The 16,919-nt window shown below is 36.5% G+C and overlaps 1 protein-coding gene across 1 annotated transcript in view; it reads left to right on the top strand.

Moving 5' to 3' along the window:
- Window positions 1-16,919, top strand: part of Pdgfc (platelet derived growth factor C) — a 176,694-nt gene that overhangs the window by 89,286 nt on the left and 70,489 nt on the right. The window contains exon 2 of the mRNA XM_021157831.3: window positions 13,020-13,215. Within this exon, the coding sequence (XP_021013490.1) occupies window positions 13,020-13,215 (196 nt within the window). The remainder of the gene's footprint in view (window positions 1-13,019; window positions 13,216-16,919) is intronic.

Below are 16,919 nucleotides of genomic sequence, written 5' to 3'. Positions count from 1 at the left end.
AAACACATATAGTGTAATATACATGGTCACACACACACATGGAAATTCATTAAACACACAAATATGGTAAACATTATATACACCCAAAACACCTATGTGTAAAACTGCCATTGAATAAGTTTTGCGATGGCCATCTACTGCTGCTAGGCATGGCCTGAACACTGGTTGGTATACCAAGTGAAACTAATGGAGAAAATTAATTTTTCATTTGCATGTTCTTATCAATTGTAGATACACTGGTTTAGATTGTTTAAAAATATTGAAGATACAGTTCTTTCCAGACAGCGTGTTAAATACTTTTTCATACACTTGGTTATGAATATGTGAAGCGGTATCAATTCTCTACAAACACTCGACCCTCTTTCTTTTTAAGGACTCGAGACAGAGTACAAATCCTAGAACACTTGCCCATCATGTGCAAGAACAGTGTCTTATTTTCAGAACGACAAAACCCAAATGACTATAATGCTACTTATCTTTACCTTAAATGAAGAATTTATTGTTTTTTTATGGTGAAAATGTTAACTTTAGAGAAATTATTCTTGGCTTCTTTTTGGCCAACAAAAGGTTAAAGGTTGGCTTCTGATCTATATCAGCAATCTCTGAAACTGGAGACTTTTTAGGGTGTACTAAGTTCCAGAATAATCTTGACTTTCAGAGGTAGAATTAATGTCAAGTGTAGTGATCCAAGTATTGAAAGGACTCCAGAATTTATCAAATCAGTAACAACTTGTAATAATGTCTCCAGATCGCAATTTTAATAGACAATCACGCAGAAAATGTTGTGGGTCACTTTGTTGTAGCTATTTTAACCTACTTGATACTGTAACTATCAGGGGTGTTACCAAATTTGTGAGAAAAAAAAGGAAAAAAATTTACTCAACGAGATAAACTGAACAGAATGCAAATGGCAAGATCTATGTGCATTAGCAGCTTGAAATTAACACCTATGGTTACATTTATTTATGGTTAAAAAAATCTAATGCATCTATTGAACACACTGTGAAAGGGGGTCACACCTGCCTATTACTGAAATATTGGGGTAGAGTTTGAGACTGGAGGATCAGTGGTGCATAGTGGTCTTAACTTTAGTACGGGGTGACATATAGGAAAGACGCTGTTTCAAGGGAATCAACCACACACAGATAGAGTAGTGTACCTGGCATTCTCCTAGGGCCTCTTCATGCTTGCATTGATGTGTTTACCTACACACATCCTTATATATATATACCTATCACAAACAATTAAAATATAGAAAAATAAAGATTGCTTTAGACAAAAACTATTATGGTTATTCACACTGGAAAATATAACTCTTTTAATAGGAAAATTCTGATATATATATATATATATATATATATATATTATTCTTATTTGGGAAGTGTGATGAGGTAACTCTAAAAAATAGACATTTACTTTAGTCATGCTATTTTTGACTAAATCTGTGTTTTTTATTTGATTAGTTATATCATGCTGTTTTCCAGCAATGTGCTCTATTAAAATCATGTGGCTGATCTATCATGTTCTCGAGTAATATGGAGGCTTACACTCTGCATGAGACAATGAAGAGGAGTGGTGTCCCTTCCCAGTGGGTTCAGTGTGTGGGCACACTAACTGAGCAAAGGAGGCCCAGTGAGCTCATCACCGTTCCATTGGTGCTAAATTCAATTAAGACTGTCTTAGTTAGTTTCCCTACTACCATCTAGAGATACTTTATTAGCTTTTGAAGGTGGCAGAATCTGTTCTGTTTCTAGATATCATTGACAACAAGCGCAGACTTTTCTGTGTTTCCATTTGAGTTTGATCTCAAGAATGCAGTCCTTAAAGAAAACCATGTTCCTTGTTCCTGGATTCCTCTAGTTCTTTGAAAAATAGTCAATCTCATATGCAATTGATGACATTTTGGCTTGATTAATTTCTCTGTGGATAATTGTGAGAGGATATATTGATTTGAAACAAAATAATAAAGCCTTAGTTTTTATCACCAGGAAAGGGATTTTAAATTCTAAGGCCCCTTTATCAGTAGGAAGAGAGCCTGGTCTTGCCCAAAGTGGAGGATAGGTTGAACACCTCGGGGGCTGAGAATCATGGCATGCAGGCAGTTCCACGTGGGCTTCAAGCAAATCCAGTGTCTGGTAGCACAGAGGTGGGGAAGAGTGACTTAGAGGGTTATTAAAATGTTAACTGAATACCATATAAGAAGCACCTGGCCAATGACATATCCAGAGTAAATATAGATATTAGTTGAGCGAGTAAGCAAGTTTTAAGAGAATAAAAATGTCTAAGTTAAATAACCTACCAAATAATGCTCTTTCTTACATTTTTTCTATGCCAGCCAAGATCCTGTCCTATAAAAATTAGTGATTATGTCCACAAATAAAAGCTCATTTGACTGACTCAGACATTTTTACAAACTTTGTGCTTTTCAATGATTCAATTTTTTTTCAATACCCAAATCCAAAATTGAAAATTCTTAACCACCTAGATTAGGGCTTGAGGTCACTAAGACTCAATTTTACTATCTCCATCTACTGGCAGGGAGGAACTAGACCCAGCATCTGGACTGGCATAGAAAAGAGGAGAAAGAACATTAAAAGGTAAGCCTGCCATATGTTTGTATTTCCTCTGAACATGTACACTTTCTGTCACATACTCTATTGTATTTTTCTACATTGAACATGACTGTAATAAGCCACCACAGAATGAGAGTTTAGGTGTTTTAGTGCTCTTGATTGCTCCTGGAAATTAACAGATATAGACACATATGTTTTACTTCCATCACAACAATTTTTTATGTTTGAGTACTTCTGAGTTTTTATCTTATCATCCCAATGATTGAGCGCTGCCTTCTGGTCATTACATGAATGCATATAGTATATTCTCACTGCTCTGGACTCTCTGGTACGCTAAAGAGAATTTTCTCTGGAAATAATTTGAAGTATGAGGGTTTAGAGAGAATATAAACATGTTCTCTTCTGGGATTTACATTTTCACTCTGGTGTTTCTTAGAATCTTTTGCCAGTCTTATCAGTATTTTCATTTTTAAGCTTCCTAGTTAATTAACAGGTCAGTCTTATTTATATAATTATTCTCTCTCTTTCTCTCTCTCTCTCTCTCTGTGTGTGTGTGTGTGTGTGAGAGAGAGAGAGTGCATATGTGTGAGAGAGAGATAGAGAGAGGAAGGAGAGAGAGAGGAGAGAATGTGTGTGTGTGTGTGTGTGTGTGAGAGAGAGAGAGAGAGACAGAGAGAGAGAGAGAGACAGAGAGAGAGAGAGAGAAGAGAATGTGAGAAAGAGTGTATGTGTATATGAGAGAGAGAGTGAGAGTGAGAGAGAAACAGAGAGATTTGGTATTTTTGGTATCTTGCTACCCAATTTAAAAAGTTTTTTGGGGGGAATTGTACTGGTTTACTGTTAAAAAGATTACATCATTGTAACGAACCTACAGTATATAATATATACTACTAAAAATTTAACTGCAATAAAACAAAGAGCTGAGGGTTTGTGTCGTTTATAGGTGGTCTATATAAGGCCCACATATGTACTTAAAATGTTAAAAATAACTGTTCTTAGGCTTACGTCATACACAGATTTCTTTACAAAGCTTTATCTCAACTGGAAATATGACAGCCATTTGTCAAGATATTTGTTACTCCTACATTTGATGTTACTAAATTAAGTGTGATTCAGAGATTTTTTTTTCATATCCATTTTCTTCTCCTGTCTATCCTCACCCAGATTAGCTCACCACCTTTTCAATATCTCCTGGCAGTCTTCCATTTCTTTAAAAGAGATATAGATAAATTTACAGGAAATGAGTGGATTGTTTTTAACTTTAGAACTAGACTGCAATCACAAGTGTTTACATGAAAGTGCTCTGCTCAAACAGGTCTGCTCAAATCCTGGGAGGTCCAATCCTGAGAGCTCATGAATAAAGCTGCTCCATTTTTTGGTTGAGAAATTAGCCCAATATAAACAGCAACAATATCACAAAGAGAGATCTCACATCTTCCAGCAGAATCTGTGTCCAGCCTGGCAGAAATAGCAACAAAGTCTTCCTAAGATTAGAAGGTACAGATGTTCAATAGTGATCAAGGCATGATCAATAACTAGAATATCAGAGGAAATCCTCCCTTCACAGATGGATATTCTGGTGGATTCGCTAAAGTCAGACTCTTTGGGATGAAATTCTTCTAGACTCTAGTTTTCCCTTTGTCGTCATTTTTTCAACTCTTGTACTTTGATCTTTAATTCAATTTGAAAATTACTGTTGCAGATGTACCTGTTGCTGAAGGAACTGACAGTGGATTGAGCCAAAGTAGTTCTAGAATGAAGGAAAAATATTTACACATATTCACTCTTCTCTCATAGTTCCTATAGGTGGTAAAACCTTGTAAGCTATGACTGCATAGCTTGGTGTAATTGAGTACTTTATTGTTATTAAAATCTACATCTCTCAGGAAACCAAATTTCCCACTGAATTATATAATTATATTATTTACTTCTGGTCTTAGTTTCTCTCAAAATTGTCACCTTTCCTTATCAAGTTAAGGTGAACAAGAATTGCTGAGGTAGAATGTGGACAGAGACAGTGCTGTCCACAGCAGAAGGCTTACGGTATTCATGAGCACATTTATGTAAATTCTGCCATAAAGGGCAGTCATGTCTCAGTGTAATATTTATTTCGTTTTTCTGGAATCATTATGTATGATTACTAGAGGAATGAAAGCAATGTCTCTGATGTCCAGCTATCAAGCCTACTTGTAGAAAGATGAGTACCTTTTTTACTTATTGCCAAAACATAAAACCTGTATGGTGGACATGCTTGGATGTAAGTGATTAAATCTACTTGTCTTTGGTTGGTGTTCATAAGAAAGCCATATATTGCTGAATAAATAGCTTAATGGTAAGATGGACTGCAAGGCAGGCTGGGAATCCTTTTATAATGCACAGCTTAACGTAAGAGAATTTAAACATTTCTAACTGCAAAATCTAATTCATTGATTTTCACTGTGACTATGATTTGAATGATAATTAACTTATTGTTATTTTCACTGATAAATCGTAAAAAACATCCTCCCATCAAAAGACCACAAGGGAATAGGTAACTTCTTTTCATTTGGAATGCCTAGGAAATATCAAATGGATGTTTAAAATTAAATACAAGGCAGTTATAAAATTGATATGTATTGGTTTTCCAAGAATGTTTTTATTAAAATATTTTTCTAAAGTAAATCTATGCATTTATTTTGTCATAACAAAGTTATTAATGTAAATATATTTTTGAGGAGTAATTTTCAGAAATACTGCATTTTAAAAAATATTTGAACATTGTACATTGAATTCTAATTAAATAAAAGGATGGATTTGACAATTTTTAAGATGAGTGTGTATTATATATTTTGACTTCCTAGTATTATCTTCTACACTCTGGCTTTCTTATGGTGTCTAAAACGAAGTTCAACTTAAAAAAAAAGAAAACAGGCATAATATAGAGGTTTTTTGTTTTTTTTTTGTTTTTGTTTTTGTTTTTTGTTTTTTGGCTCAGAACTTGTTATTGGGCATATAACATATATACAGCTATGGTCATTGCCCACTTCTTGTGTGCAATTGCTTTAATATAATGGTGTGTGTGTGTGTGTGTGTGTGTGTGTGTGTGTGTGTGTGTGTGTACATGCTGTGCTTGTGCATGCTTGGCTCTCTGTGCCCTAACCTGTCAGGTAAGATTATGCACAGCTTGTCTTCTGTAGTAACTCATTTTATAGGTTTACCCCATTGAATCAAACTAGAGTTTATTTTATCATTATCTGAGAATTAAAACACTATGTTGTCAAAATTTTTCTATTTCACAAATCTCAATATGAGAATAATTCTCTAAGTATTATTTGCTTAGTCCTTTGTGATGTCAGTGGGGTATTTTCAAGAAGAAAAGAGACAATGTGACAATAATTGCATCAGTGTAGCCTTGAATCATTGGCATCACCGGACACACCCAACCAGATGGCCCACCCAAGTTTTAGTTCAGTTATAAAATGTTCAGTTCAATTGTCTTAAAAGTAGAGGTTATCTTTTCATATAAGTAGCTAGACAAGCCAGAGGCAGAGCCAGCTTATTTTATGTTATCAACTTGGATTTGGCACTGTTATTCTATATTATGATGAATCTACTCACTTTTGCACATTGGCTTTTTCCCTGGACTGGATTCCATCATGATAGCTGAAGAGTCACTAGCTTCAGGAGGTCACTGTTACTCTCAAATTGTCTCATTCTCAAATCCAAACTGATGTCATTGAGTTCATTCTGAATGACCTAATAATGAGATCTGGACAATGAAAGAATTCAATTATATTAATAATTTTCCATAATGATTCTGGGCAGGACCACAACAGCCCCCATCTCCTGCTTCTGCAATAGAAGGGGAAGGAAGGCTCTCTGAATTTAATTTTTCTGCACTGTGCATGGGCATTTCCCAGAGTTCTTCTTTACTCCATTTGCAAGAGTCAGCTAAGAGCCTACGGTATCCTTTCTTGTTTCTTTAGATTCAAGAGAATTTTTAACTTCTGTAAATGATGGTGTCATAACAGTAACAAAAGTTCTGCTTTATCTCATCAAACTCCTAAGCCATTGCCTAGAAGTGACAACTAAGGTTCCAACAACTTGCTTTTGTGAAATGGGAAGTTTTATACATATGACTAAATTTGCATTGTTTCAACCAGCAACCCCTTGAGAATGGCGTTGAGCAATTTGACTATTTGTTAACTTTTCCCTCAGTTGTTTTCCAATTAGAGTATTATGGATAGTGTTTCTCATTCACTTAAATGTAGATATGAAATTATTTTTCTTTTAAAAATATTCTAAATTTGTAATGGCATGTGATTATTTCTAGTTAACAAAAAGCAAGCATCATGTGGCTTTCCCAAAATACCAGAATTTTATCTTTGATTGATTCATATTATAGGGCTTAATGTATTAAGTTAAATAAAGTAAAATAAATACTATAAGACTATAGTGTGACATTCCTAGAGGATGTAACATTACTGAACATGTTTTAATTGTAAAATTAAGCAGTCACTGGGTATTCCGAGCTTCTGGGCTAATATCCACTTATCAGTCAGTATATACCATGTGTGTTGTTTTGTGATTAGGTTACCTCACTTAAGATGATAATTTCTAGTTCCATCCATTTGCCTATCCATCCATTTGCCTAAGAATTTCATGAACTCATTATTTTTAATAGCTGAGTAGTATTCCATTGTGTAAATGTACCACATTTTTCTGTATCCATTCCTCTATAGAGGGATATGTGGGTTCTTTGTTACTTCTGGCTATTATAAATAAGGTTGCTATGGAAATAGTGGAGCATGTGTCCTTATTACATGTTGGAGCATCTTCTGGGTATATGCCCAGGATAGCTGGGTCTTCTGGTAGTACTATGTCCAGTTTTCTGAGGAACTGCCAAACTGATTTCCAGAGTGGTTGTACTAGCTTGCAATCACACCAGCAATGGAGGAGTTTTCCTCTTTCTCCACATCCTCGCCAGCATCTGCTGTCACCTGAGTTTTTGATCTTAACTATTCTGACTTGTGTGAGGTGACTCTCATGGTTGTTTTGATTTGTGTTTCCCTGATGACTAAGGATGAGACCAAATGAAACTCAAGAAGAAAGAAGACCAAAGTCTGGGTACTTTGGTCCTTCTTAGAAGGGGGAACTAAATACCCATGGGAGGAGATACAGAAACAAAATATGGAGCAGATACTGAAGGAAAGACTATCCAGAGACTGCCCCAACTGGGGATTCATCCCATATATGGTGACCAAACCCAAGCACTTAGTGTGGATGCCAGCAAGTACTTGCTGAAAGGTGCCTGATATAGCTGTCTCCTGAGAGGCTCTGCCAGTGCCTGACAAATACAGAGGTGAATGCTCTAAGGCAACCATTGGATTGATCACAGGGTCCCCAATGGAGAAGCTAGAGATAGGACCCAAGGAGCTGAAGTTGTTTGCATCCCCATAGGATGAATAACAGTGTGAACCAACCAGTATCCCCAGAGCTCCCAGGGACTAAACCACCAACCAAAGAGTACACATGGAGGGACCCATGGCTCCAGCTGCATATGTAGCAGAGGATGGCATAGTCAGTCATCAATGGGAGAAGAGGCCATTGGTCCTGGGAAGGTTCTATGCCCTAGTGTAGGGGAATGCCAGAACAGGGAAGGGGGAGTAGGCTGTTTGGTGATCAGGGAGAGGGGGATGACATAGGGGGGGTTAGAGGGGAAACCAGGAAAGGGGATAACTTTTGAAATGTACATAAAGAAAATATCTAATTAAAAAAAAGGCAGTCACAATAAGAAAATGTCCAATCTCAATAATTAGTACTTTCTGATGGAGGTTCTCAGCTGGTACATGTATATATTATGTAGATGAACTTCAGCTAAGACATAAAGTACAAATTATGAAAATTAACTATGAGTTAATATAACATACAAGTCTGAACTTAACTGTGGTGAGTGAAGCTTTATAAAGTTAGGATTTGAGGGTGAACGCTTTAAAGGCTGAAATAATCTTTAGTACTCCATTCTGCCATCTTCTGAGATCCACTTTCTTTATATTATCACGGTGTTATAGCTAGTGACAACTATAAGGTCTGTACCTTATAACAAGGTAACATTTATAGATTTCCATAACTTATCTGACTCATGAAAGTAATAGTGTGGCAGAAAAGAAAAAAAGTCACCGGAGTGTCCATTATCCTTTGTTTACAGAGCTAAAGTGGTTGACAGTGTGAATCAGTGAGCACACAGTAGAAAGGTTACACGCATGGTCGGTTTGGGTTGCAGAATATTCCTTAGTCATACTGCCTCATGTAATACTAAGATAGTCGTACTATTTACCATGCTAAGAGGACTAGGCTCTGTTTAGTCTCTGATGTCTCAAAGTGGCTGAGTAGTTCTTTTGCTTATTTACTTCTTTTAGAGGGGACAAAAGTGAGTCAGCTAGAGCAAGTCCAAGAACCTTAATCGGGCATTTCTTAAATAATTTATTATTATTATTATTATTGGTGTGCTAAATATAGCAATCTCTTCTTTCACTTGGTGAGATGTCATTTGCTCTCCTGACTTGTAAACAGTGATAGACGGCACTAGCCTTGTTAATGATCTCTATCTTACTACACTATAGTGTTAAAAGACAAAGCAAAATGGTAGGTTTGGAAAAGGAATGGTAAAACAAAAGCTAGACACTAAGGTTCCTGTCTCAGGTATTAGCTTATGCATTTATCCTTATTCAGAATGTAAGACATCAAGAGTGCTTGTGGGACTTTTTTTATAAGGACAGTATTGATAGGAAGTGCTGATTTTGCCGTGAAGTACAAGGTTGCCTTTGAAGAAGCCAATAAGGAGAAGGTGGCATCATTCTGATTTTTTCTAGAAAAAACAAAAAACAAACAAACAAACAAACAAACAACAACAACAACAAAAACCCGAAAACCCTTTTTTTTCCTGGACTCAATGAGCATACGTATACAAACATCCATGTTTTATGTCATAGGTTTTCCAGTATTTTTAACAATAAACTTTTTTTTAACAATAAACTTTTTAATTTGCCATGTAAATAAACCATCTAGATGAAGATAAGGAAGGATAATAGGGAAAAAAGGAAACATGTAAACACATCACCAAAGACACAAGCAATGCAAAGTACAAATGAGACTAGTGGGTTACATGAGCTTGTCAAATAAGGATTGGTAAGAGATGCTCTGATTCATAAAGACATGTTTTTTTTGAGCATTTAAAAATAACATGTACATGGAATTAAGCATGCTGTACATTTCACAGGCCATCTGTGAAGTCTGCCAGCCTATGGGCCGTGACACACGGCTGATAACTGGCTTGATTCTTCCAGACAGACTCAGAGCATACTTGAGTTCATAGATGAAGCCAGATTCTATTTATCAAACTTCAATCATACAATTCTTTTTGAAAATATTGTGGTAAAGTATTCATTTATTAGACCTGGTAGGATGGCACACTCTTGTAATACCAGTACTTAGCAGTATCTGTGGGACAAACAGACAAGAATGACGGTTTCTTGTCTTGAGATACATATTATCAATAAATCACTCAAATGTTATCTTTATCACTAATACAGGTTGAAATGCTACAATTTTTGTTGATTTTATGATCTTCCTGATCTTTTATTCTCTGTCAAACATAGAAAATCTGCCTCTAAAAGGATCAGTATTATATAACTCATGGAGGATAAGAAGGGATTTCTTTAATTTTAATATTAAACTAGTCAAGTGGATGATGAAGAGCTGAGTTGCTTCTGCATATATGCACCCAGTAGTTTTATAGTGCTTACATTATTAATCTCTATTCTTTCCTTTTTCCTCCTGACATTGACTCATTTTAGTTTGGGGTTTTGTTTGTTTGCTTGTTTGGTTGGTTGGTTGATTTTTGTTATTTGAAATAAGGTGTCTCTTGAACTTGCTCTGTAGACCAGGTTGGCCTCAAAATTTGAGAACCATCTGCCTCTGTTTCCCGAGTGCTGGGATTACAGATGTATAACTTCAGATCATAATGCTGTTGCCATAAGAAGGTTTGGGCCAGATAATATGACATTAGATATAATTATGAATTCTAAAACCCAAAGGAACCATTGCTTTCATGTAGTTTTCCTTCTGCCTAAGACATACACGATTTGTTATTTCATACACATTACAAGATTTTGTGTTGGTAGCTGAGTCATTTGACAACAAGCATGTGTTTCCTTAGTAGTTTGGGTGCGGTGGTCCCTGGTTATAAGCAAATCAAATGTTTATTAAACTAGGCAGGTTCTCTTTATAGTACTTATTGCTTGTTTTATGCTTACATTCCCAGCAAAGTTATATTTTTGGAATGATGACTGTAAAAACCACAGAATTGTAGTGTACAATCTTCCTTTGGCAGAGGGTAATATAATGCTTGCTGGTATGAACACCCTCTCTTTTTCTTTTTCTCTTTCCTCTTCTTTTTCTGTAATAGGTCTGGTTGCTTAAGATTTACATGAAAACCTGCAAATTACATATGTTTGCTGGGACACCTCATTTTCCTCACTTTTTGATGTAAATTTTTGAAGCTGCAATTTTAACTTAAATGAAATTACAATTCTTATGACCACGAACAGAGGCCACATATTTTTTTTGTTGTCAAATGATGCTTAATGAAATCATAAATTGTAAAGGTGAAAAAATTTAAACAGAAAGTTTAGACATGAACTTTTGATTGGGTTTATGAAAATAGAGTTCTAATATTTCAGTATCAAGCAGTTTTGTTTAGAGCAGTAGTTCTCAACCTTAATAATGTTGTGACCCTTTCATACAGATCCTCATGTGATGGCCCCAACCATAAAATTATTGTTATTGGTTCTTCCTAAATGTAATTTGCTCTGGTTATGAATTGTAATGTAAATGTTTGTGTTTCCTAATGGCCTTAAACAACCCCTGTGAATGGATCATTTGATTGCCAAAGGGGTCACGACCTACATTTTGAGAGCCACTAATTTGTATATGACAAGATTGCTATATTTATCAACCATATATTGCATATAAGGTATTTTGAGATATAGTTCAGCATATATTAAATATTTTTATTTATCATTTTATTTGTCTACATTTCAAATGATATTCCCCTCTCTGATTACCATTCCACAGTCCCCCCATCCCATTACCCCTCTCCTTCTTCTCCTTTGCCTGTATGAGGGTACTCCACCCACTCACACACTACTGCCTCATCCCTCTAATATTCCCCTACAGTGGGGCATAAAGGCTCACTCCTCTTCTACTGATGTCAGATAAGACCAGCCTCTGCTACATATGTATCTGTCGCTATGGATCCATCTATGTATATATACACTTTGGTTGATGGTTTATTCCCTCCAGGCTCTGGGTGGTCCAGTTAATTAATATTGTTCTTCCTATGGGGTTGAAATTTCCTTCAGCTCATTCAGTCACTGCGTTAACTCTTCCATTGGAGTCGCTGGGCTTAGCCCGATGGTTGGCTGTGAGTATCTGCATCTGTATTGGTCAAGTGCTTGTAGAATATCTTAGGGAACAGCCATATCAGGCTCCTGTCAGCAAGCATGTCTTGGCATCAGCAATAATGTAGGAGTTTGGTGTCTGTAGATGGAATCGATTCCTAGGTACAGCAGTCTCTGAACGGCCTTTACTTTAGTCTCTGCTCCATTTTTTTTTTGTTCCTGCATTTTATTTGGACAGGAAAAATTATGAGTTCAAAATTTTAAGATGGGTGGGTGGCCTCATCCCTCATCTGGGGGCTGTGCATATAGCTTGAAAGATATATAAATAAATCATTTTACAGATAGAAAATTATTACAGCCAGGGAGCCTGGGGTATTATATTGTTGGTACATTTTTCTTTGGGCATTCAGATTTTGTAGTGATAAATTCAGTCCCAGAAAAGTGGTACAAGGATGGTCATGTTTTCTTGGCTTTAGATGAACAAGAGTTCTTCTGTAATAAAACCCAAGGCCATTGCTTTTCTCTCATTGCACCTCGGAACAATGGTTCTCAGCCTTCCTAATGCCACAGCCCTCATACAGTTCCTCATGTTCTCACCAGAACTCTGAACTATAGTATTATTTCCTTTACTACTTCCTAACTGTGATTTTGCTACTGTTATGAATCACAAAGTAAATGTCTCAGATGCGGAATATCTGATATGCAAGCCCGAAGAGATCATGACCCACAGATTGGGAACTACTGGTTTGGAGGGTTGTGTAATTCACAACCCTCATGGATTCATTTAGCAATTCCAGCCGCTGTGAAATTCTAAGCTTATATTGGATCCAGCTTGATAGAAACTTGAATACTAAGTTCTTAGTGACATCGCTTTGTTGGCTCAGTTTCTAAAGCACCAGGTATTATTGAAGCAGATAGAAAGCTTTGAATGCATGTTTTGAAGCCTGCAAGTTTGGAAGCTTCTATCTGTCCTAACAGTATGTCTGTGCCTGTGTCTTTGATTTAGGAGTGCAAGATCCCCGGCATGAGAGAGTTGTCACTATCTCTGGTAATGGGAGCATCCACAGCCCGAAGTTTCCTCATACATATCCAAGAAATACGGTGCTGGTGTGGAGATTAGTGGCAGTAGATGAAAACGTGCGGATCCAGCTGACGTTTGATGAGAGATTTGGGCTGGAAGATCCAGAAGACGATCTATGCAAGTGAGTGACACACGTGGCGTCTCAGCAGAGTGTAACACTGCTGTTTTCAAGTTGCTTCTGTGATATGCATTTAAATGGAAACTTTGGCTGACCTAAGTTTACAAACATGTTCATCTCTTATTCCACCGACTGTCTTCCTTTTACAAAGAAATTAGAAGACTCACACACACACATACTCAATGATTTCCGTCTGTCTGTCTCTACCTACACACTTCGGGAAAACAGTGTATCTGAGTATTTCTGCATAAAATGGGAAAGGGAGAATAAAAGTTATGTAAAGGATTGTAACTATACCAGATAATCTGAATTACCATTGACATTTCTCTTATATTTGAGCTCCCTGAAAGTCAAGTTAATGAAATAAAAAACAGTATTTAAAGAGCTGGGAAGATGGCTCAGTGCAAAAAGTTGCCATGGTACAGGAGGACCTGATTTTAGATCACAAGCAGCTGTGTAGCTGCTGTATAATCTCAAGCTGGGGTGGACTCGCAGGCCAGTCTATGTATCTGAAGCAGTGAGATCTACCCAAAAAGACACTGTCTCAAAATATTAAGGTGGAGAATTAACTGTGCAAGAGAATCCCTATCAAATATTGGCCTCCATAGACATGCACACAAATGTTCACTCACAAGTCACTTACACATGTATAATATACACACGCACACACACACACACACATGCACATACACACACATGCACATACACACACACATGCACACCCGCAAAAACTGTAACTACAGGTTTACATTATGTAAATGATACATTGATACCTAATTACATGTATGCAGATCTAAGAAACCCAAGTGTCATTAGGAGGAAGGCATACAGTCTGGAGAGCAGAATTTAACATTCAGCACAAGAGTGCAAGGTAGGCATGCACCATGGTTCCCTGCAGCATCTAAGATCCAGTTGGCTGCTATATTTCAGCCACAAAGATGATCTACTATAGTGTGGACCAATGTTACTCTTTCAATCCCATGTGAATATGCTTGTCAAGGTTCAATGGTCTTAAGAATTTTCACTTCAGTGCTACTTCTGCAACATTCAAATATTTGACTTGATGGTGTTTGTTGGATTCCTTGTGACTTCTTTGGTAAAATGCAAGTTAAAAAAGAATTTTCTTTTTGTCTTACATAACAGAAAAGTGTTTCAAGGCACAGGAAATACTTTAAGTTTAGCATCGGCATCCTTTCACCACATTTCTTTTCTCTGTGCCTGAGGTTTGCTTTGTGTTTTCCCTTCTGTGTATAATGTCAAACAGCAGAAATAGGATCTATCCTGAGATGGCTGGGGTTTATCACTGTACATGATACAGACATGTAGGTGAGAGAAATCAGCAAGAAGCCTGGAAGCTGATGCAAATTATGTACATAGGAACAGCTTAAAACTCATGTTTCTTGCTTCCTGTTTTGGATTTTTTGCTGTGAATAAGAATTCCAAATTTTATGAAACACATACAGGGTCTGCCGTTTACTCAAGTGAGTAGAAAATAACTAATTTATATTAGTAGAGGGAGGCCCCAGGGACCTCTCTTAAACTGATGGACATATTAGAGAAAAGGGCATAATATGTGTGTATGTTCTAATAAATATATACATATATATTATGATAAGACATATATATATATATATGATAAGAAGATATCTATCATCTTCCCTGTCACAGGCAAAGTGTGATATGATATGATTTTATCTAGCATAGAGCTCAATTTTATGAAGCCTTCCTATGGCTCGGATGTCCCTCCTTGATTGCATTGTCTTGGCCCTGTAAGCTCTGTATCCCTGAGCAACAGCCCACTGCCCACAGCCAATCTTTCCTGTTCGCTCTGCTTTAGTGAATCCTTGCGATAGTTGTCATTTTTCTACACCATTGAAAGCAGTCTTTTCATTCATGCCTAAGAATGGTCAGAAAGTGGACCTAACATATTACAGTCTCAATTTAACAAAGTAGAATTAAATGGTCTTTATAACTGACCCTTTTAAACATCTACTGCTGGTAAACAAAGCTCTCTTTTTCATATTATTCTTACTGAATTGTTTTTCTTTTCCTTCCTTCAAGTTTTGATAATATAACAAGTATGAAATAGTGCCACTTGTGCAACATTCAAGTACGTGTTCAGTTACTTGAAATTTTTTGTGATGAATTTCAATTCTGATGAAGTTGAGTTCTTTTCACATTGCCACTCTTGCTTCCTGCTTTTTGAAATGCCTACACATGCCTCTGGTCTAATTTTCCTTTGTCTGTTCAGCTATTCGAATCTCGTGTCTCCTATTTAAGCCTTGCTGGCATGTGTTCCTGTGATTGTGCAGGTTTTCACCAGAGCATGTAATAGCATGAAGTTCTCACTGACTAAAGAATCATTCTCACCAGGGACATGCAGAGCCAGGCTTGTGCTAAGGATCTCCTAGACTGGACTGTTTAATTCTTATGTTCAGCAATATCTGTCTTACCATATGAGTTTGTTTTAATTACATTTCTATAGTAGACACTTCTGTTAGGGATGTCTTGTCTTGTTGTCTACTTTGGGACCATTTTGGTTTCTTTAATTTTCAATGTATATATTTCCAATATAGTCTTTAAAAATTACATTACTACAGTATTTGTCAGGGTTTCTAGAGGAACAGAACTTATAGAATGAGTAGATAGATTGATGATAGCCAAATAGACAGATGATAGACAGATGTTAGATAGATAGATAGATAGATAGATAGATAGATAGATAGATAGATAGACAAACAGGTAGGCAGACAGATACATAATAGAGAGGGAGTTATCAAAATGACTTACAGGTTGTGATTGAACTGGTACATCAATGACAACAGAAAGTTCAAGAATAAAGTAGTTGTTTGGTCCATCACCCTATGTGTCTTAGCTGACATAGGCTCTATACCAGTAAAGGAACAGACTTGTCAGCAGGAGTGATGGGAATCATGCAAGGAAAACAAGTTTCCTTGCTACCTTTCAATGTGCTCCAGATTAAATGTGTATCTTCCCACTTCCAAAGATCCAGATTAAAAGTGGCTCTTCCCACTTTAAATGATTTAGCTAAAAAAAAAGAAAAGAAAAGAATCCCTCACCTGTGGACCCTGCTCCTTAGATTTTAGTTAATTCCAGATGTAGTCAGGTGGCAAGAAAGAAGAACCATCACTTGGGCATTGGGCCCAGCACCTCTCACAGGCTAGGCATTTCTCCATCACTGTGCTGTATCACAGAACTGTTTGGAGATAGAATGAGGGAAAGTTCCCAGACTGTCTTTGAGCACTGTAGCTCTAACAAGCATTGACCCTTAACCTTCCTGCCTCAGTCTCTGAGTGGTTGCAATCACAGCGTTATGGAATCAGCTTTGTTATCTTCTAATATATTCTTTGGAAATAGTTTGTGAATTTTCCTTTCAAACTATCAACATTTTTATATCTTATTTAGCTAAAATCGCTAGAAAATTTTGGCTAAAACTGATATTGTAATCATGGAGAATCTTGACTTTAAGAACACCATGCTTCTGTGTGTATTGGGATCCATTCATATCCATAAATTTTAAAATTTTTCTTCATAAAAGCCTTATGTACACATATATATGCACATATACATATGTGTGACATAAGTGTATAATTTAGATTTCTTTTTAGATTTCTTTTTATTTCATTTTCTTGAGGTTTTGAGTAGATATTTTTCTACTGCTATGTGACATAGGCTGTGTGTTATGT

Source organism: Mus caroli, unplaced genomic scaffold (genome assembly GCF_978045245.1).
Source record: "Mus caroli unplaced genomic scaffold, Mus_caroli_1 scaffold_3, whole genome shotgun sequence".
Lineage (NCBI taxonomy): Eukaryota > Metazoa > Chordata > Mammalia > Rodentia > Muridae > Mus > Mus caroli.
This window is presented reverse-complemented; position numbering and strand designations above follow the sequence as displayed.